The following is a 19,474-nucleotide window of genomic DNA, read 5'->3' on the forward strand; positions in this document are numbered from 1 at the left end:
GTGATGAACAAAGAAGCCTGGTGTGCTGCAATCCAGGGGTCTCAAAGAGTTGGATATGACTAAGTGACTGAAATGAACTGAACTGAAACAAAACCAAAAGATACGATCTAATAATGGGGAAATGTCTTAATATAAAAAATCCTGACTATGTGGTTGGTGTGCGTGTGAGCCTCCGATCTGGGCCCTGTGAATCTGTCCAACTGGACGGATGTAGAACAAAGGCCCCACAGGGGTTGGTTGGCCTCACCTTGCTCCAAAACTTTATCATCAGTGCTTGCTTGTGACAAATGCCTGTCTAAAGGTGTGTTGCTTTCCATCCACAATTCCCCACTTTGACCACCTGAGGGCTTTTACATGGCACAGAGCATCTTCAATGCTGAAATTGAAATGAACACTGACAAATTCCTCTTTGTTCTGGTGTTTTAGGACACGTAGGGGCACCTCTGCCCTGCAATCATATCAAGCTCGTCGACGTTGAGGAACTGAACTACTGGACCAGCAAAGGAGAAGGAGAGGTGACCTTGAGTGTTTAGCCATTCACGTCTGTGGATGCTTTATTATGTAGGGAGTAAAAGGAAAAAAAAATGGAATTATTTTCCTTTCACTCTATGTGTAGAGTCATTTCATATTCCTAATTAATTTAAGCCCAACTAAACTGAGCATTTCCTCTCCTGTTTATGAAGTAACCAACCCCCAAGGATGGGACTGGGCTGATCTAAAATAAGATTTGGGATTGCTAAACTTTTTTTTAATCCATTTTTTTTCTTAACTGGCATGGCCTGCTGCTGTGTATCTGTCCAAACAGAAACGTGACCATTTGGAGACAGGCCAGATGGGGTAGATAGAGCTTGCCTGCACTTGCTGATCCCATGGGAGTGGATGGGAGTGCTGAGTGCCTGGTCATGTGGCAGGGTGTCAGGCATCTCTGGCAGAATTAGCCAGCCTTCTGTCTCCAGGGAGACACCATCCAGCACATACCAAAGGCCACTGGGTTCCTGAGGAAGAGGGGATGGCAGAGGCGGGTCTGGGGTAGCCAGAGCAGAGAAGTCACTGCTTGAGAGAATGCCGGTGGCCATTTGTGTCCTCTCTTTCCACCGCTGTGGCTTCCGCAGTGGATTTCCTGAGGGATAGTGTACATTTTTCTACACATGCCTCGTGACAGCCTCCTATCAGGGTTCCCTCTGCTGCATCCTGAGAAAAACCAGGTGTTTGTCCCTACAGATATGTGTGAGAGGACCAAATGTGTTCAAAGGTTACTTGAAAGACCCAGAGAGGACAAAGGAAGCCCTGGATGATGACGGCTGGCTTCACACTGGAGACATCGGGAAGTGGCTGCCGGTGCGTACGCTGGAACCGTGGACCTCCACACATTCTGGTGGTAGGAGTGTGTGTCATCTGGTTCACGCCTGAGGCAGGAGTCTTTATGTCCACCCCGACAATCAGTCATTCCAGAAAACCGCAGGGAGCTGGGAAGTTCTTCCTTACCTTGCCCCCAAAGCTTCCTTCATCCTCCTGATGAAGGGGACAGGGATCTTTGGGGAGCGTAGAACTGGAGTTTGAGGCCCTCTGCCTACCCTTACGTGGCTTCCTAGAAGTCTGACAGTGCTCTGGAATCTGATGGATAAAGTACTATACATGGAACAAGGGGTTCATAGCTCTAGGAGACCTGAGAAAGGCAGGGCCTGGGACACTGGCCTCCAGCTGAGAGGTGACACTGAGCGATATGAAAAGCTTGGAGCTGGGCAGGAGGATTCTAGGGTTCTTTTGTCTCTGCTAGCAGCTACTCTGGTGACCTTGAACAAAGCTTTATCCCTCCCCATGGCTTCGTATTAACTTACTTGTAGAATAAGAAAGTAAGTTACGTGGCATTCTTTAGCTGTGGCCCCCAACTTTTAGTTAAAACCAGTTATGGTGATTCATTCCATCAATTGTAAAATGAGGGTAATAACATTGCTTACCTCTGTGGTCATGTTGTAAGGAAGAAATGAGATTACAGTGTACCTGTAAAGCCCTTGACACACTACCTGGCACATAGGATATGCTTAGGTGAAAGCTGTGACCACAGAAAGGCTCCATCCCTGAAACTAAGAGCCCCCACCTGCTGCAGCCCACCCTAGGAAACCATTCCTGTGTCTCTGGGAAATTGCTAAGGCCTTGGGTGGATGTTCTGAGATGTCGAGTTTATCGGGCAGGTTAGTGGTGGTTGAGCCCTCCAGGGGCTGGTGAGCTGATTTGCCCCTGCTTGGAACTGTGCACTTCACTGGGAGATACCCTCACTCCCGCAGCAGACATGCATGTGCCCCCACCGTGCACCCAGGACCAGAGACTCTGCTCAGGGAAGAGAGACGCATCTTTAGACGCTTCCCAACCCAGTGTGATGGGCATGAGATGACGGCCATGCTCACCTGGGGGAGAGGCAGAGAGGAACAGGCACCCACTGGCTCTGAGTCTCAGGATGTAAGTCCTGTTCCAAGAGAGGGGAGAGCAAGAAGGACAGTCAGGGCAGGAGTAGTAGCTGCACTAAGCTGAGGAAAAGTAGGGCGTGAGGCAAGCACTTCTAGCCGAGGGCCCACAGTGGAGGGGAGAGGCTGGAGAAGCAAGCAGGGCCCTGGACGCTGGCAGAGGGTAGATTGTCCCGTCAGCTAATGAAGCCCAGGCTTCAGCCCTTGCTTGAATAGGCCCCTTTCAAGGCTCTGTACTTCATTTAATATTAGGGGGGAATCCTCAAAATTGGGGAAAAAGTCCCACAAAACTGCATCTGCCACTGATGCCCTGTAACTCAGATGAAACCACCCACCTTGCAGGATGTTGTGAGAAGCAAGTAAATTGATGCATGCTTGAACTCACAGCCCAACGCAGTAGGCAGGCAGTCTATGGGAGTCAATTTTTAAAATTATTATTATGTTGGAATAGCATTAGATAGGTCAGGGAAAAAGTTCCAAGTTTGTGATCCAGAAAGACCTGACGTGGGTCCTGCTTCTCTCACCTCCTACCTGCATGGCTTTGGAGGAGCTGACTGACCCCTCTAATCCTCACCTTCACCATTTGTGAAGTGGAGGTGATGACAACCAACTCACGGGGCACCACGAGGACCAAAGAAGCCAGTGCAGTGAACGTGCTTGATGCCCAGGCTGGATTTTGAGCCAAACAAGGGCTGCGTGTTTTTCTCTTCTGGTGAAATTACTGTGGTTCTGATAATTGAACAGATAGAGCAGGGCCAGAGTGTGTGCACACGTTAGATAAGGAAGTGGGTTTGATGAGAGGAAGAGTCAACTGTAAGGAAGATTTATGCGTAAGGACGGGTGAGCCTGACTGCTGGAAGTCCCAGGAGAGCCCAGTGGCAAGGCCATCTCTAGGTTTGGGGCTTGGGGAATGGGGCAGGCTTGAGGAGGAGGGTCATCCTTTAGGGCACACCGCATTGTGCAGGGCAAACAGCCTGGGTTTTTTGGGTTTTTTAGTCTTTTGAGGACAGGCAGGTTCTGAGGCTGGAACTCAGTGAAGAGCTCTGGCAGGAAGCTCAGACAGATGCAAGAGTGGCCACTGTGGAGATAAATGGTAGTCACCTCAAGGGACATTGTCAGTGGAAGTGAGGGCATGGCAGCATTCAAGGGTTGAGCCAAAGGAGAGAGACCAACCTATTCACCTTGGAAATTCAGAGAGATGTAAGGGAGTCAGGGAAGTGGGTGGGGGTCCTGGAAGCCAGGGGCTCAAGCACTCACTGCCCAGGGGTGGCCTGCCTGCCGCAGAAGTCTTGGAGAGAGAGGGCCCCTCCTGCCGTCTGGGGGCCTCCACCAGCGCTGTGCTGTGTGCTGATGGATGGAGCGTCCCACCCTTTGGGAGTGGTGGCCTAAGCGTGGTTCACGGGGGCAAATCTGAAGATGCAGATGAGAAGAGGGACAGCTGGAGCGAGGGCCTTGGTGAGAGGAGCCCTGATGGGAAGGTGGGGAGCCTTCTGAGGAGGAGGCACCTGTTGCTGGGCACCTGACTGACCGGGGTGAGAGGGGGAATGGGGCACATGCTAAGTGGAGAGGACAGTGGACACTCAGGGCCCAGCAGAGCTTGAGAGCTGTCCGCTTGTGTGCACACTGTCCCTCTGTGGCCACACGGTGACTTTGTGAGGGCAGAGACGTCAGGTGCACGAGCAGATCCAGTGGGGCGTGCAGGGTGGTGCAGGCCGGGGGTTGGCATGAATAAGTGAGGGGCTCAAGCTTGGGAATGCCATCTCTTTATGAAGCTGCTTGTCCAACTCCACAGACTGGTACTCTTAAAATTATTGATCGGAAGAAGCATATATTTAAACTTGCTCAGGGAGAATATGTTGCGCCTGAGATGATTGAGAACATCTACATCCGGAGCGAGCCTGTTGCCCAAGTCTATGTCCACGGGGACAGCTTAAAGGTGAGTCCCCAGGCTCCTGCCTTCCCACACGTGCTGGGCCTGAATTTGGGGAATGATTTCCTAAGTATCTGGTATTTGATTTTAAATGACAACCATTTGTTTCCAATCAGACATTGGTATTATCTGGCATATAAGATCAGGAGAGAAAATGCCTTTCTAAGGGAGAGATCTTAATTGCTTATAGTTTGATAAATTTGCAATTAGGTAAATAAGTTGCTTGAAGTAGTAGTAATGTACATTCCCACGACTTTTAACTTATGCTTCATCTACTTCCAAGAGGAATTTTGAGGTAATATGGTGAAGCAAGATTCAGGGTTTCTGCTGTTTTGGTTTTAAAATATGTAAGTGAACTTTGCAGATAAATAGGTGCAATATTGCAAGTAATTGTACTGATTATAATGTACAATGCATTAAGCTTAATACTTAATGTATTAAGCTAGTATACTAATACAGTTTAGGATTAAATTATTTGGAGGGAATTTCTATTTATTCTGCTTTTCAGTATCATTTAGATCTGAAGTCAGAAAGATCACTGTGGATATATTCTGTGCTGTCATTGCATGCTTAGTTACTCAGTCGTGGCTGACTCTTTACAACCCCGTGGACTGTAACCCTCCAAGGCTCCTCTGTCCATGGGATTTCCCAGGCGAAAATACTGGAGAGGGTTGCCATTTCCTACTCTAGGGGATCTTCCCAACCCAGGGATCGAACCTGAGTCTCTTGCTTCTCCTGCACTGGCAGGCAGATTCTTTGACACTGCGTCACCTGGGAAGCCCATGTGCTGTCATTAGAGTTATGTAGTTAAAGACTATTATTTTTTTAAGGAAATACTTTGAAAATTAAAATTGTGTTCTTGATGAATGAGGACCATATTAATGAATCAATTTCAAAATGGTCTGGAAATCCTTGGAAATGTATGTGTTTTCGATTGTAGAGTTGGTTGATTAGTATCCTAAAGGTGGTCTCATTTAAATTTGTCATGAGAATTAAAGGTACATACAGGACTAACCTTACTGATTTTTAATCTCCTTTAAGCTTATTTTTTATTAATCAATCTTTTACAAAGTTAGGGAAATATATCAGAAACATTCAAGAATATTTCTGTCAAGAATGTGTGATATCTTAGTGGAAATGTTTCATAAGCATATACATATTTTTAGAAAAGAATGGAGTCTGAGAATACCAAGATAAGTTTTAATGGTGGACCACAAATAACCACTTTAAAAACGTCATAACTATGTTTTCCTCTGGTGGGATCACAGGCCTTTTTGGTGGGCATTGTCGTGCCCGACCCAGAAGTCATGCCCTCTTGGGCCCAGAAGAGAGGAATTGAAGGGACGTATGCAGAGCTCTGCACAAATAAGGTCTGTACCTGGGGACTCTTTCCTCAAAGCCTGCTGGACCTTCTATGATACTGCATAATGAGAGAACACAAAAACAGTAGCCTGAGTGAAATTTGAGCCAGTAGGGAAATTTCCAGCTTCATTTTATAAGTGGTGGGAGTCCTAAACCAGAGCTCTGTCTTTTGTTATTGTTGTAGAAGAACCTTAACTCCTCTTAGAATACTTGATAAACGTTTGAATTTTCCAGCCAGGAGACATCACAGAAAGCATGTCCAGCCCTGTTTTGCAGCTTGCAGGGGAGTCCAGGGAGTGAGGGGGCTTGCCCAGAGCCACACAGGTTAACAGCAGTGTCAGATGTGAGCGTAGGCCTTCTGACAGCCCTGTTCTTTCCTGATGGGAGGTAGATTTTGTGTCTACTGGGCTTAGAGAGACGATCATCGAATTGCAAAAGGAGCACAGTTCTTCCTGCTGAGAGCATTAGCTGCTCACCCCTTCCAGAAACCTCCTGGCACGTGCGTGGCTCTATGGAAGAGGCTCTCTCTGCCCTGACTCAGCATCAGCTCTTCAGGCACATGGTCTGTTTCTTAGCAGTGTGAACTCTAGAGCTCCCACCAGGCCCTGGGCTCTTCTGGGGGTGACAGGCACCAGGGACTCAGCAGGCTGACCAGAGGGCAGATTTTTTAAAAAGCTGAGTAGTCCCTTAGCCTGCTCTCAGGCACTCCTTAGGCTTGCCGGCACTTACTTACCAGATGAGAGGTGGTGATTGGCTTGCTGCCAGGGAGTGTCAGCCACAGCTGGGGGTTCAAACGGTGGGGGTACCTGTTGGTATGGTTACTAGTTGTACTTTGCTCAAAACTCACTGATTCTTTTATCTCCATTTTGAAATGTGATTTTGCCTTGTAATTTTACCTATATGGTTTGATTCAGGAGCTGAAGAAAGCCATTTTGGAAGATATGTTGAGGTTAGGAAAAGAAAGTGGACTCCACTCTTTTGAACAGGTAACTGTTACCTTTTCCATACTTGTTACGGCCCTTTATGTAGGGATGAAAATTAAAACAGCTGACAGTGACCCTAACCTAGATTCCCTATCCTCCACACTGTGGCTTGCAGACAGGCTGTGTACCAGCAGACCTCCGAAAGCCTGTTCCAAGCTGACTTTGCAACAACCTGCAATCTCACTAAAAGACGTTGTATGCTAAGTGAGACTGCGCTCATTGTCCTCATAGTAACAAATGTCCATAAAGCTGAAATATTTTCCTAGCTGTCACTGGTAGAGCATGTCTACATGGTGTGTCTCCGAGCTGTGTGCAATACTCAAGAGCAGCAGAGCCCTGTCTCATTTTTATTTTTACGGGGACTGTTTTGGCTGCAGCCAGGGATCTTCCTTGCTGGGACATGGCAAAGATTGCACTTCTGGGGCCAGGGATCTGTCAGCCCAGTGTGCTCTTTACAAAGAGGAGGAAACAAAGAGTGTGCTGGAGGTGGACACAGCAAACCTCTTAAGACTTTTTGACTTTGCAAGGTCGGGCCTCTATTTTGTAACTGAATTCCATGAGCATACTTGGTCCTTCTTACACATACCATTTATAATCCTCTGTAGTCAAAAATTCAAAAACACAATTCTTTAAACAGAAAAATATTAATATGGATTTTGAAAAATTCCCCAGTATGCATTTAATATAATTGTTTTTCATAAAATGTTTCTCCAACAGAGTCTGTAAGGTTTATGAGAATTTTTTAATTTTGTATGTTCATTTTGATGTTAACCTAAAACCGTTTTTAAACCAGTTTTAAATATATTGCTAAAATTCTTACAGCAATTATTTGGCAATTAGAAAACAGTTCCATAGATTAAGACTTTAATTTCTTAAGTAAACACAGTTTCAGAGTTTGAGAGAAATGTTTTTCTTTTGAAATAGATCTTTACATTAATCTAGGTTGAGAAACACTGCTTTGCCTGCATCTGTCAGCATGTTTTTGGGCAGATAAGACCTGGATAAATAGATCCTTATTTTAAAAAATTATAAAATCTAAGGCATTCAGGGAAGCCATATATATCTTTCTGAATGCAAAGTCAGTTCTGGCATGATAATTATTTAAATTTTTAAATTTGCTAGAACTGACTTCATTGCTTCTCCATTAAGGGAAGCTGTGTGACTACAGACATGAGCCTGTATGTAGAGCAGGGGCCACAGAATGGTTGGAGACCTGGTGTGTCTAGGCCTCTCTGTTACCTGAATGGCTGGCGGTAAGGGCGCTGGGGGGCCACTGGGGATGCGCTGGGATCCTACAGATATCCTTGTGATTCCCAAGGCTTGCACGCCCCCTGCTGGATATGGGCTGTGTGACCTGCCTCAGGGTACATGGAGAATTGTAACTGATTCTCTTTCCTGGAAGAGACTACCACTCAAGATTATGTTTAAATTACCTTTTGGTTAAATTTCCATTGTTAACCATTGCTCAAATTAGAGCATATTCTTGACTTTCCATATGCCTTAAGCAGAGTTTCTGCCCTATTAATCTGTCCTTGCCATGGTAGCCTCACATACAGAGAAGTCACGTGGCATCCCAAAGGCCTGAGTTTCATTGCCAGGGCTGTTTGTTACCTCTTCATTTTCTCTGTTCTCATTCTCCTCTTTGTTGGTCGGTGGCATCCTCCCCACCGCAGTGTGGGGAGTCAGTGTGTACCCTCAGCTGACCACAGGCAAGCAAAAACCAGGCTTCATGCCTGAGAAGGATATGCTCCTAGTTGTATTCTAAAGCTTGACATAAATTATTCCAGTTAAGCCCTAATCTATTGTCAGCTAGTCCTTTTCCCTTTCCTCATAAAAGAATGATCAATTAAGGCTTTTGCTAATTTTTTAACAGCACCCTCCCCTGCTGCCCCCACCCCAAATACATACCCAAGTCCGAGGCTGAAATCATTCAACAGAAACATTAGGAGTTGAGACTTACTACGGAGGATTGATCTGAATTAAGCTTTGAATTAGATGAAAATTCAATGTAATTTAATTTTCAGAAACAATTCCTAGAACTAGGCCAACTATCATTAATTTATGGAGATCTTTGGGAGATATTTCTTAATGAGTAGATAGGAAGCATTTAAAATAACTGTATCAATAATTAAAACATATAGGTTCTTGGAAAGTATTTGAGCATACTTAACCATGATTTAACCATTTTCTTGACATTTATATGGCTTATTAGTTTTTATAGGCATATAAATATAAAGTGAACTTTGAAACTTAATAGATTTTTTAAATCCTGACTGCAGAGCCCTTGCTAAATATCTTTTACTGTATTTCTGTCATTGAAATGAATAGTTACCTAATCAGTTTGCCTTTAAATCGGAAATTAATTGAGCATTTCCCTAATTAATTATTTAAAAATTTCTCCTGTCCTAAATTATTTATTTTGTATTTATTATCTACACGCAATATTGTGTGTTAAAGTGTTTCACTGAGTAATTCCATTGAATGGTTTTTCAGGATTACGAAAATTTCTATGCTTTAGTGAGTTGGCATAAATTGACACTTGTGAAACATTATATTCCAATATGAAATTTAAATGTTACAGTGTCTTTAAATTTTTTTTTTTTTAAAAAAATATGAAATCACTGATAACTGTATAGTTTCAGAAAGGGAGCTAACATCAAGTATCTCCTTCCTTCTTTCCACAACAAAAACTTTGTTTACTGCAAACTGGAAAACACGTTTTATATTGTGTTAGGCATAATGGGAGAATAAAGATTTCTCCCTTTTTTCCCCACCACAATTCAACAATTTGGTTTTATTAGAAAATATGTAATTATTTATAAAAAATGAAAATCAGTAAGTTTTGAGAAATTTTTTTTTTCTGGGGGAAAAAAAAAAAACAAACCTAGGTTGGCAACCCACAGTTAAGGTCAGTGTTAGCTAAAGAACTATTTTGACTCATTTTTTCCCAGTTACTGATTAGATTAGTTACTGGAGCAATTTGTACAGGCATCTTCATGGCAGGATTTAAATAGACCCAGGGCCATATGTCACAGTGGAGCAGGGACTGGCAGCAGTGCCACTTTGACCTGCTTGTTAAGTGGCTGAAAGGCGCGCTGAGTGCCATGTTGCTTGGCTTCCTGCGAGACTGTATTTGTTTCCTCTCCTCAGGAGGAGACTGTGTTGCAGAGAGCCACACTAAACTGCAGATGCCCCAGTCAGCACTTTAGGCTTGCTGCAGGTAGCTGGTTTGACAGATACTCGGAATCTGCCAGCTGATGCAGTTCTTTCTTCCTAAGATCATAATGTTTCTTTTACGTTCTACTTAGCATCTTAATAGCATAATAGCACAGGTAGCTCTCCCTGTGAGAGTCATCTTCCCTGTACTGTTCTGTCTGAAGCTTCTGCTTATCACTGCTGGATTTTCAGCGGTGTTCACCCAGGTCCCTGCAGTGAATATAAACTCTTGTCTCAGTTACACATGTTCTCCACATGCTGTTAGGAAGGCGCATAAGCTGAAACCCAGGCTGCAGGGACACTGTAGACATTTATATTTTGGCATTGGCATCTCCTTTTAAAATTATATTATTATTTTCATTTACAGAAGAAGGTGGGCACGTTGTTTACACTTGTCAGAAGTCTTCCCATGGTGCCGTTTCTATCAGAAGGAGCTAAGGATGTTAGCTCTGTCACTTTCTCAGGTTTTCATTTCATGACAGTAAACATGAGTTGCTAAGTTAAATCACTGTATCCTGAATTAAGTTTTATTTGGATTTTGTTCATATTTTCTTCATGCTAACTCATCTTGTTACCAAATGTTGATTTCCAAACTTAAGTAGCAGAACTTAGCTAACATGTACCAGACATAAGAGCAGAGCTACTCTAGTAGACCCAGGGCTTGAGGCAGAGCCTGTCTTCTACCTCCACTTTCAACCCAACCCCCTCTCTTGCCCCTCCCCGACCCCATCTTCATGCACCTCTGCTTTTCCCCCACCCCATCCCCCCCTGCCTGTCAGCACCCCACCTTCATGCCCACGCCCGCCTCCACACACCCATCAGCAGTGGCCACTGCAGAACCCCTGGTTCTCAGTGCACTGTGGTCCAAAAACATCTCCCTTGGGACCTGTTTCCAGCGACTTTTGGATCCCCTACGATGGTTTGCGTTTGATAAAAGCAAATTAGGAAAAAAGTATATTCCAGAGGGTACAAAAACTGGCAGCCCTATTCCTTACCAACTTCAGCAACCAACTTACTTGCTTCTTTGAATATCAAGATCACTGAGGGAATTTTCAAACAAAACACTCATTATGAGGACCTTTACAAATTTTGAAACATTAGATAATGCCTCTTTTTTGGGCAGGTGCCTCAGATTTCCACCTATTTATATTGGATATCCTGGTAGAAATCCTTCAGATTTGTGAAGTAAAGTGGAAGCGGCTACATGTAATGCCAGCTTTAGTTTTAGTGGAGCCCTGTCCTCCCCTTCTCACCACACATGGTTCCCTTCAAATGCTATTCTTTCTGTAGCAAAAGTGAATCCTTCATTTGAACAAATTTCTAAGAGGCAAAGATGAGTCTCATTTGTTAATGTTGTGCTCATTTAAAAATCATCACATTTTAAAATTACAAGCATGCATTTAAAAAATGCCAGAATTTGTTAGAATTTTTCTTGAAAGCTTTTCAAGAAGTAGAAAGTGTAGCTGTTTTAGGGGTCTTCTTTGAATATTGAGTCTTTGATCTGAAAAATCAGTGAATGCAATGGAGAATTCTCTGGGCAAAGAATTCTTTGTCATATCACAGTATCCACCTGCCACAACACTAGACAATTGGCATCAGAGATTTTGAAAACAATCCTTGACATGTTGAATTTTTTGTGACTGTTTGCATGCATTGATTTTTTCCCCAAGTTTTTTTGATTGTTAAATATGTATAACATAAAGTTTACCATCTTAACCATTTTTAAATGTGTAGTTCAGTGGCATTAGTACATTCATAACGTACAACCGTTATCACCATCCATCTCTGTAACTCTTTTCATCTTGTAGAATGAAACTCTGTACCCACTGAACAGTAACTCTTAATTCCTTCCTTACTCCCAGTCTCTAGAAACCACCATTTCACTTTCTGTCTCTGTGACTCTGACTACTCTAGGTATCTTACCTTTTCGTGACTGGCTTATTTCACTTAGCATAATGCCCTCAAAGTTCATCCCATGTTGTAGCATGTGTCAGAATTTCCTTCCTTTATGAAATAGAATTTCACCGTATATCTCTGTCATGCTTTGCTTATCCATTCATCTGTCTGTGGACGTTTGGGTTGCTTCTCCATTTTAGCTGTTGTGAATAATGCTGCTGTGAACACGGATGTACAAATACCTTTTCGAGATCCTGCTGTCAATTCTTTTGGATACACACACGCACTCCCCGAAGTGGAACTGCTGGGTCGTGTGGTAATTCCGTTTTTAATTTTTGGAGGAACTGCCATACTGTTTTCCATAGTGGCTGCACTATTTTATATTCCTACCAACAGTGCACAAGGATTCCATTTTTCTATATCCTCACCAACGCTTGTTATTTTCTCTTTTTTGGATAATAGCCATCCTAATGGGTGTGAGAGTGTTTTGTTTTGTTTTTAAATAAGTCATTTCCTGATTGTATCCATGGAGTTTAAGTAACAGTTCTCCCATGGCAGTAGCGTATGCCACAGGGACCTTGCACTCTTGTTCTCCTGGCTTCTGTAACCCACACCCCCATTACTGGAGCCGTAGAGCAGCCTCTCCCGTCCCCTTGCTATCTTCCTCTGGCCAAAGCCTACTTATCCTTCAGAGTTTAACTCAAGCATCCCTTTCCAGTGAATCCTGACCCCAGTGGGCTTAGGTGCTATGTCAGAAATGCATTCAACTCTAAAAGAAAACCCTCAGTATGTTACATACATAGGGTGTGTTTTTGTGGTTTTCTCACATAAGAAGTCCAAAGATAAGATGTCCAAGGCAGGTGCAGGTCTTTAAAGCCCTAGGCACTCCGTCTCTCTTCCCACTCTCCATTCTGGGTATGTTGGCATATCACCTTATGGTCACAAGGTGGCTGCTACAGCTTTGGACATTGTCCATATTCAAGGAAGAAAAAAAGGGGAGTGGGTAGAAATAGGTATATCTGAAACTTTCATGAGGAAGGCAAAAACTTTGCCTTCTCAGTAGCCAAAAATGGATCTGATGATTACCCACTTAGTCTCAAGGGAGGCTTGGAAATAGGGAATAGGATTGTCATAGTTTACATATTGGAGAAGGCAATGGCACCCCACTCCAGTACTCTTGCCTGGAGAATCCCATGGATGGAGGAGCCTGGTGGGCTGCAGTCCATGGGGTCTCAAAGAGTTGGACACGACTGAGCGACTTCACTTTCACTTTTCACTTTCATGCATTGGAGAAGGAAATGGCAACCCACTCCAGTTGTTCTTGCCTAGAGAACCCCAGAGATGGCGGAGCCTGGTGGGCTGTGGGGTCGTACAGAGTCGAACATGACTGAAGCGACTTAGCTGCAGCAGCAGCAGCAGTTTACATATAGACCATTTTGGCCCCAAACAAAACCTGGTTTTATTAGCATGGAAGATGGGGAATGATACTAGCAAAGCAATGGACCACTGCTTATCCCTATAGTAGTAATATTCTCATGGCAGCATCTCTCATTAGACTGTAAGCCCATGTGGGCAGAGACTGTGTCTTGTTCTTTGTATCCCTGGTGCCCTATACCATACCTGACACATAGTAGTTGCTCAATAAATGATCAGTTCAGTGAAACAGCAAGTGAAAGTATAAGTGTATTTAGCACATTTAATTTTTTAAGTCTTTATATAGTGATTCCTTTGCTCTTTAATAATATGGATCTGTTATCTCAACAAAATAACTGAAGATAGACCCAGTTGTCAGTCAGGATACAATTTTTTGGAGAGACTGTCATTCCAGGATTCAGCTCAAGCTCAGATGATAAAAGTTCTCGTTGAATTGACAGTGTCCTTTTCAGCTGGAATCCCACATGAGAGGAGCCTGTCCAGGCCTTCCCAGAATAGTTGATCTATCTCTCTGGCCCCCCATTCAGCATTGCAAACAGACTTTGTATGAGGAGGCTTGGGATCTGCCTCATGGAAATAAGCACTATGAACACTAAACCTGGTCTCTCCATTCCTCCTTCCAATAATGCTATAACATTTTCTGGCAGAACTTTTTATTTTTTTTAACATTTACTCACCATGTCCCACCTAGATTTTATATTCCTCCTGTGAATGGCATCTCTTCCATGCAGCCCTCCAAACTGGAAGCCTGGGAGTCCTCAAAACTGCCTCTTCCTTATTTCATCTCATTTCTCTCTGAATCTCTTTTAGAACTGCTTACCTGACTCTGTCTCTGCCACCACTCTAAGCGTAGGCCCTTATCTGCTCTCCTATGGACTGGTCAGATCCTTCTGATTGGTTTCCCTGCGTCTAGTCTTAACATTCTTAAAAACCATGTTCACGTTTCTCTTGGAAAGAACTTTATAAAATGTATATTCAGCTGTGTTACTGCCCTGTATAAAAATCTTCAGTGTCTTCCTACTATCTTCCTCTAAAACTGCCCCATCTACCAGTTCAGCTTCATCTGTCACCTCCTTGGCCTCCTATTTCACGAAACTGCAAAAGAAACCACTTGGATTTCTTTTTCATACTCTGCCATTTCTCACTCCTGTAGCTGTGTTCATGGGGTTGCCTCTGCCTGGAATGCCCTTCACCCACCTCTCCTTCTTAGCTGGTTAACTCCTGCTTATTCTTTAACACTCCCCTAATTTGGGAAGGCTTCCCTGAGTTAGGTGCCCTTCCTCCTGTGTATTCCGTTCTCTCTAATAATTGCCCAATGTGTCTGCTCTGCTGAATGCCACTGTGCACTCCCCAAGGGCAGGGGCACTCGTGATTCCTCTTTGTGCCCTCGGTGCCTGGCACAGAGTGAGGAACTCATTCATTTCTGTTGACTGGCTAAATGGAGGAGTAAGAAGGGGATGAGGTAGCTTTCAGATACATCAAATAAGCTAACATGGTGTTACAGTAACTCTGACTTTTTAAATAGGCCTGTTTTTATATCAGTGTTTCTATTCCCACATGCCTGTCTACTTCTACCATGTATGCTATGAATGCTGTTATACTCCTGATAAAGATGTATTCTGCATTTGGTTTTTAGGTTAAAGCCATTCACATCCATTCTGATATGTTCTCAGTTCAAAATGGCTTGCTGACACCGACCCTAAAGGCTAAGAGACCTGAGCTGAGAGAGTACTTCAAAAAACAAATAGAAGAGCTTTACTCAACCTCCATGTGAAGTTCAAGGAAAGTTCTTCCCGGTATAATGGACGATGTAGCAATATTATAGTTGTTCTTGAAAGTAACAAGTCAGAATGATGCAGCCGAAAATGAGAAGCACGTGACCTTATGCCTGAGCCTTTTCCTGTTTCTAGAGGTCTTTAACAATATTTTCTCTCTCATCACTGAGTACACTTTATTTTTATTACAATGATATTGTAGCAAGCTGCTAAAAATATCACAAGTGGCATTGTAAAAAAATCGACTTTTCTTAAGAACTGTGTACCACTAAAAGTAATATATTCTCAATGTTCACAGAACTTCTATTAAATATAAAGGAAAAACATAACTGATACATTGTACTTAATTATTTTTGAAATAGTAAACAGGTATGACAAATATTGAGGCAAGGTGGACTGCCTTATTCGATAACTGATGGACAAAATCACAATTAAATCGGACTTAAATGAAAACTAATACAGAATCTTGCTGAAACAGACAAGATACATAACTTCTACATAACTTCATAGCTACATCAGATTCTTTAAACATAATGATCCTTATTGGTGTGAAAACGTTTCTGTCCAATTTTTACTTTTATTTATGATGAATGCAAATTCAAACATTCTTAAAACAAATGTTATATTTACATAACATTTCACAAAGACTTTTCAATCCATTTCCTTATTTATTAAGCTGATTAAAATATTAGGAACTACCCAGAAGTAAAGTAATATACAACTATTTCAAGGATAGTATGTGCATATTCATGGATGTCTTACCACATGTATTATGAAAGATGTCTGTTGACTCTACATTGGATGGAGCTTTAGGGAAGACTTGGGATAAGAAACCCAGAATTATTTCTCATGGTGGGCAGCAATTAATATACCAAATTTCCTTGCTGGGTTCTTCCAGTCTTCCATTTTCAACATGTCTATGCCAGGTCTGGGAGACATAGGTGGCAATAATTCTGAACAGTTTCTCTTTCTTCCAATAAGACTGTCAAGGCAGGATGTAGGGAGGAGGGGAATGTCATCTCCAAATAAAATAATTTTTCAACAATGTAAGTTTGAAGAACCTCTTCAAAATACCCCTAGAAACTACTTAAGTCCATCATAGATAACTGTCTCCTTGGGGAAAAATTTCATGCATAGAATCTCTAAATGCTTCTAAGTACCCATGAAAACCTCCTCTCTCGTATTACGTGCTTAAATACTTCTTGTACGTGGGTGCCAACAATGTCATATAATTAAAGCCCAGCATGAACAGCAATTAAGTCCCAAGCTACAGACTGCATCTGAAGAAGAAACTGTCCCTAGGAAAGTGTTTTTAAAGTGTTTTAATCTGTAGAGCCAGGATCTGAAAATAGACGGGGGCAGTGGTCCCAGTCCAGAAGCTCCTTTCACTAGGAGCAAATCCATACTGTCAATAAGGCTGTGGGTTAGAAACTGCATAATCACACAGGCTTACTAGATGAATCTGCACCAGAAATGATACATTTCAGTCTTTGCAGTAGTGGACCAACCCCAGTTTTGTTTGATGTATTTATCCAGTCTTCTGCATATTCCTTTACTGGAGTCTCTCTGCAGTCCCACTGCTCACACTTAAGACTTGACTTATGGTAAATAACCCAGTTCTTTGCACATTAACTTTAAAGGCATTTCTAAACAAACAAATACTAAAAATGTCCAAGGCCACATCTATATAACATTAATTTTTTATATTTAATATATATTTGACTAATAAAAAAAAATCGCTACCTGAATTGGATATTCATACTGTCTTAAAGGCGAGTAGCTTCACATCTTGAAGAAAATGAAGCTGTTTCCCTTTGTCCTTCCACTCAACTAAATTTTATGTTTATCTTTGTTTACAAAGGATTTTAGACAGTGTAATTTTAAGCAAATAATTTCGATTTTATTTTGATTCCACTTTTACCTAATAATAGAGATAATGGATTATGGGTAACTTAAGATTTCTTTTCCTCACTTTAAAGATCTTAAGTTTCTATTTAGCCTTCCTAATCCTCATGAAAATCGTCACACTTCGGCATATAAACAGGTTCTTGAAGCTGTGCTGAGAAAAGTAAACAGCGAGCCTTAAATATATTGCATGTACATTTATTTTTTCCTCTGTTTGACTACTGAATTTTTTAATAAAATAGAAATGAAACAGTTGTGTTAACGAAAGAAAATCCTTCTTGCCTCAGATTTCCCAACTTAATTTTGAGGGGAAAAAGTTGGTATTTCTTTTTAACCAATATAGAAAAAGGCTATGTACTTAAGATATTTACATTCATAGTGGACATCAGATCCAATTTAAATCCAAAAGTATAACAGCAATCAATTACTTAAGCATAAACATGTTCTTAAATGTTTGGCCTTTTTTCTGTTTCTCATTCAAATTTGTTGGTAATTCTCGCATTTTACAAACTGATGTTGTTTATAAAGATATAAAGTAGAATATATACCATTTTCTTTCCTTTTGCCATAAAAGTCATCTTTGTATTGTATTGTGATTTTCCTCCAAGTGAGAGAGGAAACTGACCAGGTGTGGTGTGCAGGCCTAGCCTCACATATTAGGAACTCAAGAACTCAGGAATCTAAGGAATAAATACCCAGTTTCCCTCACATGAGCAGGTCAACTTTCCATTCTAAATTTAGGTAAAACTGCAAGCATGAAAAAAATAGAATTTTTCATTGCAATTTTTATAATCAGGTAATGTTTTAGCAACTTGAAGTCAGCACTTAATTTGATTGTATTACCCATCAAAGAGTCTCTAATCTTTTCTGTTTCTAGCAGTAAAGGAATTATTCTTTATTTTCCAAATGTATTAATATAAAGCACAAATGTGATGTAGTTACTTAGAATACAAAATACTATGAAATGAATGTAAAGAATGGAAAACTATTTTTGCATGAAAACAAACCACTTACAAACTTAATATCTCAGGAAAAATGAAAAATTATATATAAAATTGATAAACTGTATGTTGAATTAAGTTGGTATATTTTCTTGCCTGTTTTCATTTTAAGAACGCATATACGTGAAAAGAAAAAAATGATCCCGGTAGTCAGAATTTTCTCTCAAGTATGCTGCGCAGTCCTTTCTGTGAATCGACAGTTAACCACAGTAGGAATGGAATTAGCGTTCAAGTGAGGACAAAGGCCTAATGAGAACACAAAAGTGCTTATAACCCAGAGGCAATAGATACATATTACCTGGAGGCAAGCATTTCTAAACTTGGTCCAAACAAAAGGTTTTCATGGGGTGACAGTGGCTTTTAAACATTCATTTGACTGATTATTTTTATTTTTCTTGTTAAGTCATTGCAGCAGTTGCATGAAGGGGAAATGGATATTTTTTGAAGAATTGCTTATTCTACTTTCAATTTTTAAAAATTGAGGAAATTTAAAAGTTACCTTTTAAATATGCCTAAAAGAATATTAACTGTAATTATATTTTTAGTTGCTTTGTTATAATAGCATGCATATCAAATATATGATGCATTTATGAAAACTTTTGTAAAAAATAAAGATTTTTTTGTTTCTCAAAGTTTCTTATAATTATTATTTTATAAATTTATTTAGCATAATCCTCTGATGTTAGTATATTTGGTGATCACTGGTCATAGTGCTTATGGTAAACATAGAATCAAGCTATATCACTAGGCAACATCCTCTACATCCTTTGTAAGGATCCCCAAACTCCAAAGACTTATGGTCCCCCCAGAGAAGCTCTCCTGTGCTTTGCACATTTGCTGTTATCAAATGTGTCCTGGATTTAAGTGTATCCAGGATTTAATTCATTTTTATATTTTAAAAGAACACATGATTGTATTCAAATTTTCAATCACGATGGTCCTTAAACAGTATTTCCATGTCTTTTACTCATACACAGTGAGTACACTCTTGAAATGGTATATTCTGCAGTGTCTAAATTATGCAGATTTTGCCTTCTCCATATATTTGCTACCATCTACTCTATTTTCAAAGCTTTTAGTGTAGCTGGGGCCCCTCTCATCTCTTGTCTGACATATTACAGTGCTTTTAAAGTTAGTCTTTCTGTTTCCACGTCAGCTTCCTCACATTTGAGTCAGGGCAATGTTTCTAAATTGAAAATCTGGTCATGCCACTCTCCTGCTTAGTATTCCTTCAGTGACTTCCCATAGTTTCTAGGATAAAGTTCAGACTCCCTGGTTCAGCACATAAGGCCCAGGGTCTCTTCTCCAGTCCTTCCTCCAAAGAGTCTTGGTTCCAGTTATGCCAACTACTTTTTGCAGTAGCCTAAAAGCATCATGATTTTAGTCTCCTTTTGATAGAATACCCTTTCCTTTAATCTCCCTAATTCTATCATTCATCTCTTATATCTCAGTCCAACTACCCTTTTCTCTAAGAAGTTTCCCATATGGTTGCTTCCCATATGGTTGACTG

General features: G+C 41.4%; 1 protein-coding gene across 6 annotated transcripts in view; it reads left to right on the forward strand.

Annotated features, from left to right (window-relative positions):
* The window catches only part of ACSL6 (acyl-CoA synthetase long chain family member 6), a 66,278-nt gene extending 47,682 nt beyond the window's left edge, over positions 1-18,596 (forward strand). For all 6 annotated transcript variants that reach the window (XM_060415603.1, XM_012178141.4, XM_042250255.2 and 3 more), the window contains 6 exons: positions 427-515; positions 1,222-1,338; positions 4,255-4,398; positions 5,661-5,762; positions 6,669-6,740; positions 14,920-18,596. In XM_060415603.1, the coding sequence (XP_060271586.1) occupies positions 427-515; positions 1,222-1,338; positions 4,255-4,398; positions 5,661-5,762; positions 6,669-6,740; positions 14,920-15,057 (662 nt within the window). In that variant the 3' untranslated portion in view covers positions 15,058-18,596. The remainder of the gene's footprint in view (positions 1-426; positions 516-1,221; positions 1,339-4,254; positions 4,399-5,660; positions 5,763-6,668; positions 6,741-14,919) is intronic.
* The last annotated feature ends 878 nt before the right edge of the window (positions 18,597-19,474 follow it).

This window comes from Ovis aries, chromosome 5, assembly GCF_016772045.2.
Source record: "Ovis aries strain OAR_USU_Benz2616 breed Rambouillet chromosome 5, ARS-UI_Ramb_v3.0, whole genome shotgun sequence".
NCBI classification, from domain to species: Eukaryota; Metazoa; Chordata; class Mammalia; order Artiodactyla; family Bovidae; genus Ovis; species Ovis aries.